At 37.8% G+C, this 22,729-nt stretch overlaps 3 protein-coding genes across 3 annotated transcripts; 2 read left to right on the forward strand and 1 right to left on the reverse strand.

Moving 5' to 3' along the window:
• The first annotated feature begins 1,768 nt into the window (after positions 1-1,768).
• On the forward strand, positions 1,769-2,719 carry LOC120875979 (olfactory receptor 5D13-like). Its single transcript, XM_040257713.1, has one exon. The coding sequence runs from the start codon at positions 1,769-1,771 to the stop codon at positions 2,717-2,719; it is 951 nt and encodes a 316-aa protein (XP_040113647.1).
• A 6,575-nt stretch (positions 2,720-9,294) lies between these two features.
• Positions 9,295-10,266, forward strand: LOC120875980 (olfactory receptor 5D13-like). The gene has a single exon (XM_040257714.1). The coding sequence runs from the start codon at positions 9,295-9,297 to the stop codon at positions 10,264-10,266; it is 972 nt and encodes a 323-aa protein (XP_040113648.1).
• Positions 10,267-18,076: 7,810 nt separating this feature from the next.
• On the reverse strand, positions 18,077-19,021 carry LOC120876997 (olfactory receptor 5W2-like). The gene has a single exon (XM_040259304.1). The coding sequence runs from the start codon at positions 19,019-19,021 to the stop codon at positions 18,077-18,079; it is 945 nt and encodes a 314-aa protein (XP_040115238.1).
• Between the last annotated feature and the right edge of the window lie 3,708 nt (positions 19,022-22,729).

Genomic DNA, 22,729 nt, shown 5'->3' on the forward strand with positions numbered 1-22,729 from the left:
GAAGGAAAGCCATTTATTAAAATAGTCTGAATAATAATGGGTATTTACAATGTATCTGCCCAGTCCCTCTTGCTATTGGAAAAAATATTCTGATGACATATTATTTACATCTAGGGTTGTTTGTAGTGGATATCAAGTAGGCCTTCATGGAGCTGAGTCTGTAGCCTGACACTTGATCTGGACAAAACTAAGATGAAGCAGACCATCCATCTAATTTTACTGAAGTCTTATGTCTGTATCTCAGGGCCATTCATATTAAGGCATGGCAGCTCTTGCTTCCCCAACTTCTCCAAGTTTGCCTCATCATAATAGAGGTTTACTCATTGGTAGAGAAAATCTATAATTTTCACTGTATCTTGAATGCATTTTGTATAAAATTATTGTTGGTTAATATAATTAATTATATATAATTTATAAATATAAACTATATCCTTTTTTGCTCATAACATTATATATACTTTATATTATATATTTATTTATATATTGGTGGCTGAGACAGTAAAGAATCTGTCTGCAGTAGACCTGGGTTTGATCTCTGAATTGGGAAAATGCCCGGGAGAACGGAATGGCAATCCACTCCAGTATTCTTACCTGGACAATTACATGGAAAGAGAAAGCCAGTGGGCTACAGTCCATGGTTTTTCAAAGAGTCAGACACGAGAAATAACTAACACTCACTTATAATTTTAGATATATATCAAAAAGGTTTAGCTGCTAAGTCATAGTGGAGTGGGTTGCCGTCTCCTCCAGGGGGTCTCCTCGACCTAGGGTTTGAGCTCAGGTCTCCTGCTTTGCAGGTGGTCTCCTGCATTGCGGGTGGATTATTTACTGACTCAGGCATCAGGGAGGCCCACAGCAATACTAGGGTGGGTTGCCATTTGCTTCTCCAGGGAATCTTCCCCACCCAGGAATTGAACCTGTGTCTCCTACATTGAAAGTGGATTCTTTACCATTAAGCCACTGTGGAAGCCTTATACATTAAAATAGATGATCTAAAATCACATTTACAAATAATTAATATGCTAATTAGATTCAATTCAATGTTAAGCAAAATGTCAATATAAAAACCCAAAAATTATCCCAGGAGGCAGTATAACCTTAATGGAGGTTTTGATGGAAGGTACAAGATTATTTCTAAATAAGATTCTATAATTAATTTAAGCACAAGATGGAAGGCATAAACTAGTTACAACTTAAGATTTATGCCAATTCACGAACATTATGGATGCTTAATTCTTTAATATGACTAGAATATAAAAAAAGTTATACCAAGATTATATGGCACCTTTTACACATCAGGTGATCTCCTTGATCCTTGGTGTAACTCTTAGAACCATAACACACTACTCTGCTTCTTTTCAGCATCTCAAAATTTTATGATTTACAATTTCTCTTGTGTTCCAAATTTATATTTTAGTTGTATATTAACAATACTGACCAAGGGCTAAATTTTAAATGATAGGATGAATAGTCTGTATTTTAGTGGTTCTCATAATTTATCATGCATCAGAAATTACCTGGAGGGCTGGATAAATCACAAACTGGGCTCCATTCCAGAGTCTTTGATTCAGGACGTTGGAGACAGGGCTTGAGCATTTGCATCCTAACATATTCTTAGGTGTCCCTGCTGCTGGTGGTTTGAGGACCATACCCGGAGAATATATACCAACTCCACGGAGACATAGGACGCTTCTGCCTTCTCTGTTTCTCTTTTCTATTCATTTCTATTTTTCAGGAATAATGTTCGGTCCTTTGTTCAACAGGAATCATGCTGCTATCAGAAGGAAACCAGAGTTTCATACCCACATTTATTCTCCTGGGTTTTTCAGAATATCCAGAACTCCAGGTCCCACTTTTCCTTGTTTTCTTGTCTATCTACACAATCACTGTGGTGGGGAATTTAGGCATGATCATAATCATCAAGGTCAATTCAAAACTCCACACGATCATGTACTTTTTCCTTAGTCACTTGTCCTTTGTCGATTTCTGTTTTTCTACTGTAGTGACACCCAAACTGTTGGAGAATTTGATTGTGGAGGACAGAACCATCTCTTTCTCTGGCTGCATTGCTCAATTTTGTTTCGCTTCCCTGTTTGGTGTAGCAGAAACGTTCATGTTAGCAGCAATGGCCTATGACTGCTTTGTGGCCGTCTGCAGCCCCTTGCTCTATACCACTGCGATGTCTCTGAAGCACTGTGCTCTCTTGGTGGCTGGCTCTTACTCATGGGGTGTAGTGTGCTCCGTGACACTCACGTATTTTCTTCTTGCATTATCCTATTGCAAGTCTAGCACCATAAATAATTTTATCTTTGACCACTCTGTAATTGTTTCTGTCTCCTGCTCAGATCCCTATATCAGTCAGATGTTATGTTCTATTATTGCCATGTTCAATGAGGCGAGCAGCCTGGTGATTATTCTGATGTCCTATATATTCATTTTTATCACTGTTATGGGGATGCCTTCTGTGAGTGGGCGCTGGAAAACCTTCTCCACCTGTGCTTCCCACCTGACAGCCATCAGCATCTTCCATGGAACCATCCTTTTCCTTTTCTGCATTCCTAATCCCAAAACTTCTTGGCTCACAGTCAAAGTCACTTCTGTGTTTTACACAGTAATGATTCCTATGTTGAACCCCTTGATCTACACCTTGAGGAACAAAGAAGTAAAAAATACATTCACAAGATTAATTTTCACAAAACTGCTTTGTCACTATGCATAATATTTTAAAATGCATTCTTTTATTTCTGAAAACATGAATGATATCCTATGCTACAGACTGTTCAGTTCTTGCAGTGCAATTGATGATTCAAATCTTTTGATAAATATGCTTTAGGTTAACATATCCACGGCAGGATAGCAGTTTATTGATGGTTATTGATTTTTGCATCCATCAATGTTTATAGCTATAAACCACATGTACACCAAAATTTAAAAAAATGACTGCTTTTTGTAGTATTTGTAAGTCATTTTTGAGTGAATTCAAATGTATTAAAAGTTTATGGGTATATGATGAAATAAACTATTTTTTCCTGCCTTGGCCTGTTGGCATGTACATCATAAGAAAAATGATTAAGGAGAAGTTTCAAGCTTCACACAAAGAAGGCATAAAACTTTATGATGACTTTCTCTTCAAAACACAAGTCTGGGAAAATTAAAGACAGGAGGGCAACATGGATTCCAAGAACTAATCAATCAAACACACAGTAACAATAAAATATGAGTAACCAACCAACAACACAATTATTCCAATCATGCAATGACCAGGTGTTGTCTTAGACTAAAGTGCTTAGGCTCGCATGACAGCCATCTGTCCTTCACTATATCCCAGAGTTTGCTCATACTCGTGTCCATTAAATCAGTGAAGCTATCCAACTATCTCATCCTCTGATGCCCACTTCTCTGCCTGCCCTCAACCCTTCCCAGCATCAGGGTCTTTTCCAGTGAGTCAACTCTTCTCATTTGGTGGCCAAAAATAGGAGCTTCAGCTTCAGCCTCAGTCCTTCCAATGAGCATTCAGGGTTGATCTCCTGTAGGACTGACCTGGTTTGATCTCCTTGCTGTTCAATGGACTCTTAAGAGTTTTCTCTGGCACCACAGTTTGAAAGCAACAATTCAGCCCTCAGCCTTCTTTATGGTCCAACACTCACATCTATACATGACTACTGGAAAAACCATAACTTGGACTATACGGACCTTTGTCAACAAAATGTTGCCTCTGCTTTTTAATACACTGTCTATGATCATCATAGCTTTCTTTCCAAGGAATCATAGATGAATGAATCATAGATGTAAACATAAAAATGAAAACTAAAAAAATATTTAGCATAAAACAGAAAAGATCTTTCAAAAGTTAGGATGATAATTTTTTGAATGAACATTAAAAGGATGGCTCTTTAAAAAACAAAAAAAGGAGCTTCATTGCCATTAAAAATGTTTGGTAAAAGTTTCTTAAGCATAAATGACACCATTAATAAGGTGAAAATACAAGCCATAGATTGTGAGTATGTATTTGCAGAACTTATATTTGATAAATGATTTTTAAATGTAAAACATACAGAGGAAGTCTTTATACTCAATACAAGAAAAAAGCCTACTTAAAGTTTTGATGAACCATCTGAGCACACATTTGACAAAACAGAACACACAAATAAACACATGAAAAAACAGTAAGTATAGCTAGTCATCAATGACATTCTTATTAAAATTAAAGCTTAAACCACAAGGAGAAACTACTGTACTCCATTTGGAATAGCTAAAATGAATAAGAGTTTCAAATACTGGTGAAAATGTGGAGCAAGATAAATGCTTATGCATTTCAGATAAGAGTACAGGGTTAAATAACTTTGAAAATAGTTTAGCAGTATCTTATGAGGTTACACAAGGACTTCCCAGACTATTATGCTACAGAAACTGTGATAGCAGTTTAAGCCTAGAAGTTGGTGGCAATTTGTGCAGCATGGGAAACTAATATCCAACAAGGTTGCTAGCTCTGGGTGACTAGAGTGTAGATACTGGCTCCAAAGCTAGTCTAGGGGACAGAGGTGTCAGCAATGGGGAGAAGATGCATTGTGGAACTCAAGCCTATCTCAGTGAAAGAATAACCATGCAGACTTGTGGGATTTTGGATCAAGGCCATACTATGTACAATAATACTATGCCTGGTGGGAAACAGCCTCTGGTGTGTTATGCCTTCCTGGTAGAGTCTGGCAAGTGTTAGTCAGGTTGTCAGGAGCCTAGGGAAAGCATTTGTTGCTGTTTAGTCACTAGATTGTGTCCAAATCTTGTGCATATCCATGGACTGCCGCCCACCAGGCTTCTCTGTCCAAAAGATTTCCCAGGCAAGAACACTGGAGTGGGTGGCCGTTTTCTTTACCAAGGGTTATTCCCAACTCCAAGCAGGGATAGAACCTATGTCTCTTGCACTGCAGATGATTTTTTTTTTTTTTAACCACCAAGCCACCAGGCAAGACAGTGGATCTAATTGTGTGATATTTCAGTATCGTAGAACCAGTGGATTGATTGACACTCAGAGGTTTTAGAGATTTAAACATGTTTCCAAAATGCATTTTCCATTTATAAGAGACTGTATTATTTAATTGTATTAATATAAGCTTGAAAGTGTGGATTGCTTATATGTATTGCTTATAAGAAAACACAGTTTAGTTTCAGTAAAGAACATCACTGTTTCTGAAGACAATAATATTTATTTAGGTTAAGCAATAAAATCAGAGACCAAGTTATATTGTTTATACATCTCAAAACACATGCATTTCATACACAGAATGGCAAAGAAAAATCACACAGTAAATATATATAATAGCAGTTAATATCTCTGAACAGTTTCATTTTAGCTTATTTATCTTTTGGGTTTTATTGTAGTCACCAAGTTTTCTTATTCAGTTCATACACTTTTTTATAATTATTTTTAAAGAAATTAATGAAATGGGCTCTTTGAGGTGCCATCTCCAGTGATTCAGAAGGAACTACCTTCTTGCAAATTGCCACATGAAAAAAAGCATTCAAGTTAATTTATTCATGTGTGATATAAAAATAAATACCTCAAGAAATACTCTCTAGGGTCTAAATCCCCAAGGTCATGGAAGCATACATAAGCCCTACATTTTGTTCATAGGAATCAGATTCAGCTTCCACATCTCTCTCTCCCTCTCTCTGTCTCCCTTTCTCTGAGTTTTTCTGGATATTAAGAAAGAAGTATATTCTGGTCACGTTAAATTTTTGTGGGCTCCTCCTCTATTGGTTAACTCCTTAAGGTTTTACATGATGTTTGAATTCTGAGTGGAAACTCCCCTGGAGACAATTAATAGCAGAAACAGAATCTTCAGGTGAGTTGGTTTCAGGTGGGATGATCTATCTTGTTTCTTTTCCCTCCTTTGGGGAACACTGAGATCCTGAAACCTCTAAAGCAGTGGACACTGTCAGTCTCCATGCGGCAATGTCTCCCAAGTCCATTTTCCTGAAGGCTGAGCTTTGATCTCCTCCCCCTTCACTGGGGTATCATCCTGGATTTTGCTTTGAGAATATCCACCCTGTGCTTTGCAGAGTAGTCACAATGAGCTTTTTAAACAGAATATTATAATGCCTGGGAATTCCTCAACACCTCAAAATTGACTCGAAAGAAGATAAGAATCACCTGTATAAAATAATAATGAACCCCATAATATACAATTCCATTTTTCTGACAGTAATGTGTGCAAGTATGTCAAGGGTGTGGAAAATATGGCTGAAGTGAAAAGGAAAAGTGTTCTTGTGATAGTAATTTGCATGAAATTCTTTATATATTGTTCAAGTGCTGCATCAGTATGTAAGAAAAGAGGAAATTGCAGGCATTATATTCTGAGACTACTACTGACTTGATTAAAGAGGGTTGAAAATTGAAGAATATAGCTAGGATAAGGGTTTAGGTAAAATGGAGCAGAGAAATTTAGATTTGATAAATTAGTTAATAGGGAGAAATTTAAAGTTTTTAAGAGTCAGAAACTGTCATAACAGCCACAGTAATCAAGAAAAGAAGAAAGTGATTTTCTCACAGTGCAGGTTAGCAGCAGCACAGAGCAGCTGGCTGAGCCTCGGTGACCACGAGATTAAAAAGGGACGATTAATGAGTCAGATAATGATGAGAAAACACAGGGGAAACAGAGACAGTTTATTGAAGGACAGTGATTGATGAATTAGCATGAACAGGGCCAAGAGGAAACTGAGAAAAAGAGTTGAGCTACTCTTTGACCTCACAAATTGTTCCTGTAGTTTTGTTGCTGCCAACTTTTAAACCTTGATCTGTTTCTTAGATTGTTTAAAATAATAGGTGTTTAAAAATAATACCAATTATTCAGAGTATTAAGAACTAAAATGGATGAGGGTGGGAAAACCTATATATTTTGAATTGCACAACTGTCAGACTTTGTGCTAATTATATTAATGTCATCTCCTAACTTAATACTTATACACCTATAAAATATATATTATCATGTCATTATTATTGATAAAGAAGCTGAGGCTCATAAAACCTGAGTGATTCACCAAAGATCATACAGTAAATGCCAAAGCTTGGAACTGAATTTAAATCTATGTTTCCAACTCCTTGCTTCTTTCATTATGCCAGTCTGTCACTAACTCTCTTCTGAAGAGCCTAAGCCACTCCATTTTGCCAAAAACAACAAAAAAAAAGACTCCATTTTAGAGTTCTGAGGAAAGAGTCTTTGGAAATCCCCTGACCTCACCCCACCACCTGCTAGCCAATCAGATCCCAGATCAGGATCTCCTGACTTTACCTTCAGGACTTTCGAATTAAGCCCGGGAAATGGGAACCAATCAGAACCCGTGGCCAGCCCGGGAAATGAAAACCAATCAGAACCCAACACCTAACCCTTTCACAGAAGGTAACTAATTAGATGTCTCCCAACCCGGAAACTCCCGTTTTTCGAATTTTTTTCACACAAAAATACCCTATATAAGCAATGTAACCCAGAGTTCGGGGCTCCTCTCCTTAGCCGCTTCATCGGTAACGGTGGGAGCCCCAGCTCGATCTTGGTAATAAAAACTCTCTTGCTTTTGCATCGGATATTGGCTCCCTGGTGGTCGTTGAGAGATTTTACGACTTGGGCATAACACTTCCACTTCCCACCCATTCCCTTTTCTGCATATAGGAAATACATTTTTTGAGTGTCAAAAGTACCATGAAGCTATTCAAGAAATAATGAATGATTTCTCCCTTCACATGGTCAGACAAAACTAAAATTGCATCTGTGTTTATGAGAGTCGAACTAATAGTCCCTTTATTAATGAATATTTCAGATGTGTGCTTGTTATTGGTTAAACTTATTTTAAAATCTTTGCTAAATAAATATACTTCTGTTGTTATAAACTGCTTACCAGTACAAGATGCTTTTGGTTTCTCAAAATAATGTTTACAAATAATGACTGTATGACTCAAAGCAAGATTATCACCTGTAGTTTTAATCAAACTCAATATTCCTGTCACCAGAAGTTTTGAGGGTGATAATGTAACTACTTGTGTTTATTACTGTATTCTCTGATTTTCTTGAGAAACAGTATAGAATGTGAAAGAGTTGAGCAAAATATATCTTAAGTTATTCTGTAATTCAGATATTCTATAAGCCTTTAATGATATAAGATTCCTAATAAATTTATTAGATTAAAAATATTGATAGCAGGTTAAGAGACATTGATCAAAGAATTTAAAAGGCTATACTGAGAGCATCAGTGAGAAACTGAGAGACATCAGTGGCACTGTGAGAGATAAATGATAAATGGTCAAATAGGAAAGAAAACAAAAGTGAGGGTACTACATTATAATACATCTTCATTACTTTACCAGGTCACTGCGTTGAACCCAAGGCCAGTAATTTTAGCATCAAACTGCAATCATTGGAAAACTCGAAGATAGAGCTTTATTTTCTTCAATGTCCATTTATGCTTTCCAAGATGTGAAAATTCTTGTGGTGACTCATGACCTCTGCCTTTTCAATGATCTTCAGTTAGAACGTAACGATAGAAGTACTACGGCCTCTGACAACATTACGCCTCCTGCTTTTTAAAATAAATTTGAGTGCCATGTTTTCCTTTATTGTTCTGTTACTCCCACTAAACAACACAGACCTTCAGAATGGTGGAACTGTGAAAAACATGTTTTTCTACAACACTATAGAAAATATTTCTCTCTCACTCTACACTAAATTCAACTTCTGTCACTCATGTTCAACTTCAAACCTAACTCATCACTAGCAGGCTGTGTTAATTCAAACAAGTGTCTTAACTCATATATGCTTCCATTTCCCTTTGTAAGATATGAGACTGCTTGTTTTGAAATTCAAAGTCTCTTTTTTTCAAAGTCTTATTTAGTGATCAAAATTGCTACTGCTAAGTCGCTTCAGTCGTGTCTGACTCTGTTCGGCCCCATAGATGGCAGCCCACCAGGCTCCGCGGTCCCTGGGATTCTCCAGGCAAGAACACTGGAGTGGCTTGCCATTTCCTTCTCCGATGCAGGAAAGTGAAGAGTGAAAGTGAAGTCGCTCAGTCGTGCCCGACTCTTAGCGACCCCATGGACTGCAGCCCACCAGGCTCCTTCATCTATGGGATTTTCCAGGCAAGAGTACTGGAGTGGATTGCCATTGCCTTCTCTGAAGTGGTCAAAACTAAGGTACTAATATTTTAACACAATGTCTGCTGCACGATAAATGAGATATCCATGCACTGTCACCATAATCATTGTTATCATTTTAGTATCATTGTCTCAGATTTTCTCCAACAACAATTATGTGGTTTGCTGAAGGAAATCAGGGTGCTGGAGCCATGTTCACCCTCTTGGGCTTCTCAGAATATCCCGACCTCCAGGTTCCCTTGTTCCTGGTTTTCATCACTGTCTATGCAGTCACCGTGGTGGGGAACCTGGGCATGATCACCATCATCAGGATCAGTCCCAAACTCCACACCCCCATGTACTTTTTTCTCAGTCACTTGTCCTTGGTTGATTTCTGCTATTCCACCACAGTTACACCCAAACTCTTGGAGAATTTGGTTGTGGAAGACAGAACCATCTCGTTCATGGCATGCATCATGCAATTCTTCTCGGCTTGTATGTTTGCAGTGGCAGAGGCATTCATGTTGGCAGTGATGGCCTGTGACTGCTTTGTGGCCGTTTGTAAGCCTCTGCTCTACGCAGCGGTCATGTCCCCAGAGCTCTGTGCGTCGTTAGTGGCCTGTCCCTACATGTGGGGTGTAGTCTCCTCCCTGACACTCACCTGTCCTCTCCAGACATTATCCTTCTGTGGGTCTAACATCATAAATAACTTCCTCTGTGAGCACTCTGCCATTGTCTCCATCTCCTGCTCTGACCCCTTCATCAGCCAAGTGATCTCTTTTGCCATCGCCATATTCAACGAGGTGAGCAGCCTGGCAATTATCCTCACTATGTATATTTCCATTTTTGGCACTATCATAAAAATGCCCTCTGCTGGGGGGCGCCAAAAAGCCTTCTCTACTTGTGCCTCCCATCTGACTGCCATCACCATGTTCCACGGGACAATCCTGTTCCTTTATTGTGTACCCAGGCCCAAAAACTCATGGCTCAGGGTCAAAGTAGGTTCTGTGTTTTATATAGTAGTGAGTCCCATGCTGAACCCTCTGATCTATAGCCTCAGGAACAAAGATGTGAAACAGAGTGTCAGGAAATTAATGAATCGCTTAATACAATTTGGTCGAAGATCTGTATGTCCAAAAGAAATATGATCTATTACATAGTGTTGATTAAATCTTCTTGTAGAGATGATGACTCAAATTATGTAGTCAACTCACTAGATCGTAAATTTAGTCATAAATTGGCTAATTGATCTCTTAGTTTTTCAGTTCAATGTCAAATAAAAAAGCTGTATATCATGTGTAAAATGATGTGTGTTGTGGGTGTATGAAAAGTGAAACTGTGAGTTGCTCACTCCTGTCTGACTCTTTGCCGCCCCATGGACTGTAGCCTGCCAGGTTCTTCTGTCCATGGAAGTCTCCAGGAAAGAATAATGGAGCGGGTAGCCATTTCCTTCTCCAGGGGATCTTTCTGACCCAGGGATTAAACCTGGGTTTCCTGCATTTCAGGGAGCTTCTTCAACTTCTGAGTCAACATGGAAGCACTGTGGGTGAAGAGTGTCTCCCAAATATCCATGTCACCCAGAACTGAGAATGTCACCTTATTTGGAAATAAGAGCTTTGCCGATGTAATTAAGTAAGAGTCAAGATGAACTTAAAGTGAACCCAAAATCCAATGAGAGTGACCTTATAAGAGATGGAAAAAGATACACAGAGACACAGGGAAGGAGGGTGTGTGACTTCCGCTTCTGTCTCTTTCCTCCTAAACCACACACAATTCTTAAACAACAACAACTAATTTTTAGTATTGTTGTACATAACTGCTTCCTGGCTGTTTGCAAACCTGCACTCTACACAGCTGTTGTGCCCCAGAAGCTGTGCTCCATCCTTCTGGCTGGTGCTACAGCTGAGCATAGACTGTTTCTCACACTCATCCTTTCAGTTGTACTCCCTACTGTGAGTCCATCATAGTAAACATATTTGATATGAATAGTCTGCTGCCCTTTTGGATCTTCTTTTACTTTAGCCAATTCAATGAACTAAGAAAGTTCATAGCCATCATTTCCTAGCTTTCCCTTCTGTCACTATTTTAAAGATACTTTCTACCTGTGGGCATCACAGAGTCCTGTCTACCTGTGCCTTCCACACTTCATCATCCTTTCTCTCTATAGCACGTGCATGCTGTGTGCTAAGTCACTTCACTCATGTCTGGCTCTTTGAGACCCTGGACTGTAGCCTGCCAGGCTCCTCTGCCCATGGGATTCTCCAGGCAAGAATACTGGAGTTGGTTGCCAAGCCTTCCTCCAGGGCATCTCCCAGATGCAGGGACTGAGCCAGAATCACTTATGTCTCCTGCAGGTACCTTATCACCAACGCCACCTGGGAAGCCCTCTGTAGCATGCTCAGTTCCAAATGCTCATAAGTGATAGTTCAAGTAGAGTCTGTTTTATACCATGCCAGTCCTCACACTGAACTCAGTGACATACAGTATACAAACTGCCACACTCACTGACATAATAGCTTGAAATGTAGAAAGATGAAACACCTTGTAAGGAAGTTAATAGGCTCCAAAATATTTTAGTGCTCAATCCACTGTTAATAAATATATTTCTATTAAATCATGTATGTGCCTATTCAAGTACCACCTACCAAGAAAAGTCTTTTCTGAAAACCTAATATAATGAGATAATCACTCTACCCCCTTAATGATAATTTTTTTCTTAGGAACAGATGATTTGTTAAATACATGCAATAATTTATTTGCCTCATTTCCTTCTCCCTCTATACACTCCAAGAGAGTAGAAATTTCTGGTATTATTATTGTATCTTATATCTCTAATGCCTAGAAATTTACCTAGAAAACACATTTGGCCTTCAATGTATACTTGCTGGGTGAATAAAACAAAATTTCCGACTAAATTCATAACATTTACTACTGTGCTCCCCTAGGTAAGGGAGCTTCCCTGGTGGTTCAGATGGTAAAGAATCTCCCTGGAATGCAGGAAACTCAGGTTTAATCCCTGGGTCAGGAAGTGCCCTGGAGAAGGAATGGAAACCCACTCCATATTCTTGTCTGGAGAATCCCATGGACAGAGTAGCCTAGCTACAGTCCATTGGATCACAAAGAGATGGACACGACTAGGTGACTAACTCTTCACCTGGGTAAGACTTTAGATTATGTGTCCTTAATGAATATAGTTGTTACATGAGATTTAAAAATCTAAAATAGCATACATAATACACTCAATGACTTATATGAGTGCTTCTATTGCTGAGTACTGTAACTTGAAATATATTTCTTTGTTTAATTTTAAGTCTTTAGCTGTAGCTGCACATTCTATAAATATTTGACTCTCCTGCAGTTTTCAGAACCGCAAAATGACACTTCCATTATCAAAAGGGTATCTCACAAATAGTCCTTGAATGTAGTTTATTAACACTGGTCATGTTCAATTTAGAGATCTTGCCCTTTCTAAGCTAATACCGATTTCAGAAGATCTGAAGAGTTTATTCAAAATTCTCCAAGCCAGGCTTCAACAATACATGAATTGTGAACTTCCAGATGTTCAAGCTGGTTTTAGAAAGGGCAGAGAAACCAGAGATCAAATTGCCAACATCCGCTGGATCATCAAAAAAGCAAGAGAGTTTCAGAAAAAACATCTATTTCTGCTTGATTGACTATGCCAAAGCCTTTGACTGTGTGGATCACAATAAACTATGAGAAATTCTGAAGGAGATGGGAATACCAAACCACTGGACCTGCCTTTTGAAAAATCTGTATGCAGGTCAGGAAGTAACAGTTAAAACTGGACATGGAACAACAGACTGGTTCCAAATAGGAAAAGGAGTACGTCGAGGCTGTATATTGTCACCCTGCTTATTTAACTTATATGCAGAGTACATCATGAGAAATGTTGGACTGGAGGAAGCACAAGCTGGAATCAAGATTGCTGGGAGAAATGTCAATAACCTCAGTTAGCAGATGACATCACCCTTATGGCAGAAAGTGAAGAGGAACTAAAGTGCCTCTTGATGAAAGTGAAAGAGGAGAGTGAAAAAGTTGGCTTAAATCTCAACGTTCAGAAAACAAAGATCATGGCATCCGGTCCCATCACTTCATGGGAAATAGATGGGGAAACAGTGGAAACAGTGGCTGACTTAAATTTTTTGGGCTCCAAAATCACTGCAGATGGTGATTGCAGCCGTGAAATTAAAAGATGCTTACTCCTTGGAAGGAAAGTTATGACTGACTTAGAGAGCATATTCAAAAGCAGAGACATTACTTTGTCAACGAAGGTCCATCTAGTCAAGGCTATGGTTTTTCCAGTAGTCATGTATGAATGTGAGAGTTGGACTATAAAGAAAGCTGAGCTCCAAAGAATTGATGCTTTTGAACTGTGGTGTTGGAGAAGACTCTTGCGAGTCCCTTGGACTGCAAGGAGATCCAACTAGCCCATCCTAAAGGAGATCAGTCCAGTGTGTTCATTGGAAGGACTGATGTTGAAGCTGAAACTCCAATACTTTGGCCACCTGATCTGAAGAGCTGACTCATTTGAAAAGACCCTGATGCTGGGAAAGATTGAGGGCAGAAGGAGAAGGGGACGACAGAGGATGAGATGGCTGAATGGCATCACCAACTCGATGGACATTGATTTGGGTAAACTCCGTGAGTTGGTGATGGACAGGGAGGCCTGGTATGCTGCAGTTCATGGGGTCGCAAAGAGTTGGACACGACTGAGCGACTGAACTGAACTGAAACTGAGGGTGTTTGTGTCACTCAAGAGCTTTACTACCATTATCTACTTCTCTAGTCACATATTTGAACGTTGGAGTTTGTCCTTGCTTACTTCACTATGATTATTTTCCAAAATCACTCTTTCCATCAAGCACTTCTCTATTTCCAGGGTTATCAGATCTCTTAGGGTTTCACTCTGTTGAGAAGCACTTAAATTCTTGTCTTGTTCCTTATCTTTCAGGGAAAGATTTTACCTTTTCACTATTTAATGTCATGTAAGCTGACTTTGTCACATATGTCCTTTATTTATGTTGAGATATGTTCCCTCTCTAACTGAGAATTTCATCATGAAAAATATTTGAATTTTGTCACTTGTTTTCTGCATTTATTGAGATGATTAACTACTTTTACTTGCGTTGGTTAATGAGGCACATCACACTAATCGATCCGCACATGTGGAGCTGTCCTTGCATGCTTGGAAGAAATAACACTTGATCACAGTGTATGATCTTTTCAATGCAGTCTGAATTTGGTTTTCCGAGAGAAATTTTTGCATTTGTGTTCATCAGGAATATTGACTCTTAATTTTCATTCCTTGTTGTGTATTGTCTGGTATTGTGATCAAAGTAATGCTGGATTCATAAGATGAGTTTGGAAGTACTGCCTATGCTTCTATTTTTTTTTTTTTTGAAAAGTTTAAAAATTATTAATTCTTCAAATGTTAGAGTTCACCAATAAAGCCATGTGGTCCTGGACTTATCTTTTGGGGGAGCTATGGATAACTGATTCAATCTCCTTATTAGTATTTTCTCTATTCAGATTTTCTATTTTTTCATCATTCAGTCTTTGTAGGGTGTTATGCTTTAGGAATTTAACAATTTCTTCTAAGTCATTTGATTTCTTTTTTTGGGGGGGGGGAAGGGATGTATATTGTTCATAGTAGTTTCTTATGATCCTTGGTTTTTGTGTCATATCAATGGTCATATCCCTTCTGCCATTTATAGTATTATTTATTTGAGACTTCTTCCTTATTCTTGATAAATTTAGCTATTTTTTCCTCCATTTTGCTTACCTTTTCAAAAGTATGGCCTTTATGTTGATTGACTTTTTCTATTTCATTTGTTTTAACTCTGATCTTTGTTATTTCTTTTCTTTTACTAACTTTTGACTTAGCATGTTCTGCGTTTCTAGTTCCTTGGGGTATAAAAGGTCTAGCTATTTTTTTTCTTCTTCTTAATGTAAGCATTTTTTTCACTGCAAACTTTTCTCTTAAAGCTGTGTTTGTTGTAATTTGTTATTGTCCTCTAATTTTGGTCATGTTATTTTTCTATTTCCATTTGCCTCAGGATATTTTAAAATTCTTTTTTGATTTCTTCTCTGAACTACTGGTTGTTCAGGGATATGTTTAATCTCCATACATTTGTAAAATTTTTAAACTTATTTCTCTAACTGATTTCTAGTTTTACACTGTTGGGGTTGGGAAAGTGTTTGATATGGTTTAAATTTTCTGTGACATTCTTGAATGAAGGTCTTACTGTCTGCCAGAGTCAGTTGATGTGGAGACGTGTCAACCCTTAAAGGGTTAGTCACTCAGTCATGTCAGACTCTTTGTGACCTCATGGACTGTAACCCACTAGGCACCTATGTCCACAGAATTCTCCAGGCAAGAATACTGAAGTGGGTAGCCATTCCCTTCTCCAAGGGATCTTCCTGACCCAGGGATCAAACCTAGGTCTCCCATATTCCAGGCAGATTCTTTACCATATCCCTAGAATAGTCACAAAAGCTGAGGTATATCTATGTGTACAAGTTCCTTCCAGGGAGATACTGGTAAATTGAGGTTGGAGGCCCTCAGGCAATTGAATAAGTCAATTTTAATTTTATAATTCTATTTATAGCACTTAAAATATTCTTGCCTTTAGTTCACATCCACTAGATCTCATAATAACACCCAATTTGTAGATCAAATGAATCTTTAGATGCTCTGATACAGGGCAGTAAAATAGAGATTACCTAACCAGATTACACATTTATATTCCCTAAATTAGCAACAACCCACCAACACTCCATTTTTCTTGGACAATATAGCTCAAAAAATGATTTCTACCATGTTTCTGCTGATAAATAACAGTTCTAAAATATTGTGTATAAAATGAGGAAACATAGTACAGGTGAAAACCCCTGAAGTCTTTTATTAAAAAAAAATTATTCATAAGTTCTTTCCAGTATGATTCTGTGGAAGAGGTCAGTTTCTCACAAATGCCCCCTGTGGAAGCCAGAGAATCTTCCTGGGCTTTAATTTCATTCTGAAATGTTTTTGCACAAAGTCACTCTACAATAATAGCTAGAAAATCTAAGAAACAGTGGGGTTTTTAACTTTTGCAACTGTAATAAATAAGTACATGAATTTTACATGTTTCTTCAAATATATCTATTGTTTAGACATGCTGAGTCAGTGCTTTAGCATCAGATTCTAGACAGAAACCCACAAAATAGATACACATTAAGAATGTATCCAGATGAATGCTCTTTACTTCTAGTGTGATATGTATCTTCTTTATAGATCAGCACCCTGGTATTCACAACCATTTTATATTCCTTCTTAAAATTTATTATATATATATGTATTCAAGCCACATACCATATCTTCAGTTAATTTTTATTTTGTTAATTCTTGATGTCTAATAAATACTCACAAATGTTATCTACTCTTTTTATTCCTTCCTTTTTCTTTACTTCGTTCTCTTTCTCTCTCTTTCTCCATTTGTGTCCCAAACAGTAGGTAAGTGCTTTGGATAATACGGACGGAATGTAGAATCCTTGAGCAAAGATTGTTCACAATCTCATACTGTAGGCCATGATTTCACAAACAGGACAATATTAAATAGAATGATTAAAGAAAATGGTTGTCTGTGAACTATAAAAAGGAACATTTAATCAGAGCTAAGAAGGGGAGGAGTTGATAGCTAATTATTAAAGAAAACGATGCAATTTACCAAGGAACTTTATTATTTATTTATTTATTTTTGCTAGGGAAATGTAATTTTATTTATTTTTTTAAAATATAAATTTATTTATTTTAATTAGAGGTTAATTACTTTACAATATTGTATTGGTTTTGCCATACATCAACATGAATCCGTCACAGGTATACACGTGTTCCCCATCCTGAACCCCCCTCCCTCCTCCCTCCCCGTACCATCCCTCTGGGTTGTCTCAGTGCACCAGCCCCAAGCATCCAGTATCCTGCATTGAATCTGAACTGGCGATTCTTTTCATATATGATATTATACATGTTTCAATGCCATTCTCCCAAATCATCCCACCCTCTCCCTCTCCCACAGAGTCCAAATTGCTTTCAGTTTTGGATTTCTTAATTCTAAAAAGGTGTGTGTATGTATGTGTTTGTGTGTTCAGTTGCATCCAGCTCTTTGTGACCCCAGGGACCACAGCCTGCCAGGCTCCTCAGTTCATGGCACTTTCCAAGCAAGAATATTGGAGCAAGTTGCCATTTCCTATTCCAAGGGATATACCTGACCCATGGATTAAATCCGAGTCCCCTGCATCTCTTGCACTGGCAGGCAGATTGTTTACCACTGAGCCACTGGGAATTCCCTGAAAAGGTACACAGCTGCTCAACTCAAGACCTCTGTAAGTGTCAAATTATCTTCCTAGAATCATTTCCTTCCCAAATTTTTGGATCTGACAATATCTTCTTTAAAGAAAACCTTTCTTCTGCATGCTATGTTTTGACATTTGTTCCTAGATTTTTAACCCTACTTTTTTTTTTTTTTATGAAAGTCTTAAACTTTACTATGAATTGTATGTGTGGTTAGTTAGTAAATGTTTCTTTATTCATCTATATTATAAGGTCCATTTTTATACAAACTAATGGGTTTTTAAAGAAATGTAAAGCACTTAGAGGCAGACAAAGAAGAATTAAATAGTTGATAAATATTAATACACTTGAAATAATAATGTTTGAATGAATGGATATGCACAAAAAGTATGATAGAATTTGAAGAGCCAGGAAGTTTTACACAGGGTTTCACAGATAAGGTCAAGACATAAAATGAAGCATGACAAGTTTTGAAAACTGCAACAATTTCCTATGGCTTTAGTAGAGATAATCATTTATTAAATAATTTGATAAAATTATATTTCTCATGTATCATACCATATAATTTTGCAAAAATGATAACTACTATATGTGTGTGTGCATATGTGTTATATAAATCTTTGAAACCATCTTTTATTTTTTAGTTTTCCTAGGGCATTTTTCACATCCTTGTTCCGTAGGCTGTAAATCAGAGGATTTAACATGGGAATCATAAGGGTATAAAACAATGAGGTCATTTTGTCTTGATCTAAAGAGTAGATTGAACTTGGCCTAAAGTACATAAAAAGCATAGTTCCCTGGAAAATTGCCACAGCAGTTAGGTGGGAGCCACAGGTGGAGAAAGCTTTGAACCTCCCCTTAGCAGAGTGGATCTTTGAGACTGCAAGGATAATATAACAGTAAGAGACAAGGACTCCTGAAATCGAGCTCAATTCAATAACGCCAAAAACAATAAATACTGTCCATTCATTGACCTGTGTATCAGAGCAGGAAAGAAGGTAGAGTGGAGGTAAGTCACAGAAGAAGTGGTTAATCTCATTTGACCCACAGAAGCATAAGTGGAATGCTAATGTCGTGTGGATCAAAGCATCTGCGATTCCCACCAGGTAAACCCCCGCCACGAGCAGGGAGCACACCCCACTGGACATGCTGACCGCATAGAGCAAGGGGCTGCTGATGGCCCTAAATCGATCATAGGCCATCACTGCCAGCAGGAGACACTCAGAATCTGCAAAGGTACAAGCAATCAAGAACTGTAGGGCACAGCCATAGAAGGGGATTGGTTTGTTCTTGGCCAAAAGGTCAAGCAGCATCTTGGGCCCAATTGCTGTGGAATAGCAGAGGTCACAGAAGGAGAGGTGGCTGAGGAAAAAGTACATTGGCGTGTGCAGCTGGGGATCCATTCGAATCAGAATTATCATTCCAAGATTTCCCAGAAGATTAATGAGATAAACAACTAGCAACATGACAAATAAGGCCACTTTCACTTCCAGATCACTGGTAATCCCCAAGAAAATGAATTCAGTCACAGAGGAGCAATTTTCTTTCTCCATTCTTTAATTTTTCTTATCTAAATTTTTGACAAAATGATCAGGAAAAGTATAGATGAATGTATGGACATCTGCAAAATATCTGTAAAGGAGAGCACAGTCTCTTTGTGGAAATGTCATTTTATACTCAGAAAATTACCCAATCATGTACCTACTTTTTGAAGGAACATTGTTACCTACCTGGAAAAATAAAAACAAACAAAAAACTATAGTACACATTGAAAAAGTTTTATCTAAGTCTGCATGTCATTATGATGTATATAAAACTCTATGAGTTTTTCATTTTCCTAGGTTTTTGCCTTCTTATCTCTGGAGGTATAATTGGAAGAATTAATGTCTTATTTCATGTTCAAAATACCATAGAAGAGACACCAATGTTTGAGAGACCTAGCTGTCAGGTCTAGGATTAAGCATTTTCTATCTCTGGAAATAGTCATTTGGGCACAAAAATTTGTTACCATTGTTATGTTTCTCAAAATACAGCTCAGATAATGTTGATTTGAAATGATTATCTATACATTCTAGAGCATATCAGCAACTATTCATAATGAAAATTACTATGTTGCCGTCCTGGTCTGTTACCTTCAGCATTTGGTAGACATAAAATAGGCATCATTGACCTTTACTGTAGAAACGTGTTGCTCATTTGCTGCAGTTCTCATTACTGATCTCTGCTTCACCCTGGTGCCAGAGGATGGATCCCTTGACTAGTCAAAGAAAAACGATACAAAGAAGTGAAAACAACAGAATTTAACACACACATTTGTGTCTCTTTGATTTTAATTGACTTTTATATTAAAAAGAAAATGAGATGAGGTATAATAAACACTTCTGATGTATCGAGTGTCCTCCTTGTGTGTGTATTTGCTTCTGTCATGTCTGCATGTCTCTATTGACATAAGAATTAGTGACAGATTTATATTATATGGATTTATACAGATTTATATTCCATTGGTGACAGATTTTGTTACATTATATTATAATATATTAATTTCTTATATTTATAATATATTAATTTCTTATATTTATATTATATTGTTGACAGATTTTCTTTAAGTATATATTGGCATATGGCTTACACGGAGTTAAGTTTGCAAATATTGCTATTTATAGTGTTCTACCTATATTTTTTGAAATAAAATTAAAAAAAATTATGTATATGCTTCCCCAGTGACAAAGAGTAAAGGCTTTCCTGTGAATCTAAACTAAAAGAAATAATTAAACAATCATTTTATAGATGCTAGAGACAGATTCTTCCAATTCTGAGAGGAAAATATTTTCTGATTTTTAAACTCATAAGTTTATTATATTGAATTGGTAGGCATAAGTAATTAATTGATAAATTTCTCATTTTTTAATGCTAAGTTTTTTTCCTGTATTCTTAAATCTGGAGACTCAAGAACATACCTGGAATGAGCAGGTCTTTCTATCCTTGCTGCTGCTGCTGCTGCTGCTGCTGCTTAGTTGCTTTAGTCGTGTCCAACTCTGTGTGACCCCATGTCCTTGCTACTGATGTCTAAAAAAGAAACAGCTAACCTTTTATTTTGCCAGGTAGCATTTGGGACTTAAGTCTCTGAAGCATCCACCCTCTGGCTCAGTGTTTGCTAACATTTGGTTAATTATATTTTCTGCTCTGTATTTTCCCCTGTGAAAACAGTAATAATCTTTGCAAAAATTAAGCTTTATTTCTTCACTATTGTCAACATATTGATCTGACAGTAAGAAAAATACAGATTATGTTTATTCTAAGCTGCACAGTTACACTGAATCTAAACTCCCCTTACCTAGTCAAAGCAGAGATCCAATGAATTACAAGATTTCCCAACTTAGTAATTTACATCTTCTTATTATTCTTTTGGTTTCTTCCTTTTTGAAATATTCACCTTCCCCATGTCATTTAGTAATATTTCCAGTAATAAAACTATATGAAGAAATGTCAAGGCAACCCATGAGAAGCCAACAGATTCAAATAATCAGTACCTAAAATCAATTCATTTTGATTAAGGCAATGATTTGATGTAGTTTGTGGGGATACTTGGATTCCACTAACAAACATTAGAAATGAAAAGTGGGGAAAATGCACTTATTTTATACCTGCACTATATCTTTTTAGAACAAAGATTGACTCAGGTGTTAAAGGCTTTTTATGACTCACAATTTCCTCTCTTATTAAAGAGGCAAAAACAAGATATGTGTATTAAAGAGAACTGATGATGAATTTAAGTCCTCTCTGGCTTCAAATCACTGCAGATGGTGACTACAGCCATGAAACTAAAAGATGCTTGTGACTTGCCTGGTGGCTCAGATGGTAAAGCGTCTGTCTACAATGCAGGAGATCCGGGTTTGAGACCTGGGTTGGGAAGGTCCCCTGGAGAAGGAAATGGCAATCCACTCCAGTACTACTGCCTGGAAAATCCCATTGATAGAGGAGCCTGGCAGGCCTCAGTCTATGGGGTTGCAAAGAGTCAGACACGACAGAGCGACTTCACTTCACTTCACTGTGCCTTGAAAGAAAAGCTAGGACTAACCTTGGAAGGAAAGTTATGACCAACCTAGATAGCATATTCAAAAGCAGAGGTATTACTTTGCCAAAAAAGATCCATCTAGTCAAAGCTATGGATTTTCCAGTGGTCATGTATGGATGTGCCAGTTGGACTGTGAAGAAAGCTGAGTGCCAAAGAATTGATGCTTTTGAACTGTGGTGTTGGAGAAGACTCTTGAGAGTCTCTTGGATTGCAAGGAGATCCAACCAGTCCATCCTAAAGGAGATCAGTCCTGAATGATCATTGGAAGGACTTATGCTAAAGCTGCAACTCCAGTACTTTGGCCACCTCATGCAAGAGTTGACTCGTTGGAAAAGACCCTGATGCTGGGAGGGATTGGGGGCAGGAGGAGAAGGGGACGACTGAGGACGAGATGGCTGGATGGCATCACTGACTCGATGGATGTGAGTTTGAGTGAACTCCGAGAGTTGGTGATGGACAGGGAGGCCTGGTGTGCTGAAATACATGAGATCACAAAGAGTTAGACACGACTCAAGTGACTTAGCAGCAGCACCAGCAGCAGGCATAAAATGTTTTATTTACAAATTCATTTTACCAAAACAGTAGCTATTTGTTCTAGAGTCTTATTATCATTACCTGGAAACCTTACCTGAGATGAGTAGGTCTTGGGTAGCTGAATAAGCAGATAGGCTTTTATTTTACCAGGCACAGTTCAGTTCAGTCATTCAGTCATGTCCAACTCTTTGCGACTCCATGAATCTCAGCACACCAGGCCTCCCTGTCCATCACCATCACCCAGAGTTCACTCAAACTCACGTCCATTGAGTCGGTGATGCCATCCAGCCATCTCATCCTCTGTCGTCCCCTTTTCCTCCTGCCCCCAATCCCTCCCAGCATCAGAGTCTTTTCCAACGAGCTTACTTGACTGTTTAGTTCATTATTGTCTAATACTAACACCAACTTAAGTTCATTAAAATCTAAAAAAAAATGTACTACATAAAATATAAAACCTAAGTGGTGGAAGATTGCTCAATACATGCATAATGTCTTAGTGAAACTGAAATAATGTTTGAATGGAAAATTACTCTAGAATTAGCACAACTAGAAATGTCAAAAGCTTTTTCAAAAATAGCAAGTGCCTTATAGAAACTCTGGCCACATACTAAGCATAACATTTGAGGGGAACTGCAATGTCTTTTAAGAGCGG

This window comes from Oryx dammah, unplaced genomic scaffold (assembly GCF_014754425.2).
Source record: "Oryx dammah isolate SB20612 unplaced genomic scaffold, SCBI_Odam_1.1 HiC_scaffold_17, whole genome shotgun sequence".
Taxonomy (NCBI): Eukaryota; Metazoa; Chordata; class Mammalia; order Artiodactyla; family Bovidae; genus Oryx; species Oryx dammah.

Bases quoted from the DNA above. Each gene is read 5' to 3' on its own strand.
- LOC120876997 (XM_040259304.1), bottom strand. From the start codon at position 19,021: ATGGAGAAAGAAAATTGCTCCTCTGTGACTGAATTCATTTTCTTGGGG.
- LOC120875979 (XM_040257713.1), top strand. From the start codon at position 1,769: ATGCTGCTATCAGAAGGAAACCAGAGTTTCATACCCACATTTATTCTC.
- LOC120875980 (XM_040257714.1), top strand. From the start codon at position 9,295: ATGTGGTTTGCTGAAGGAAATCAGGGTGCTGGAGCCATGTTCACCCTC.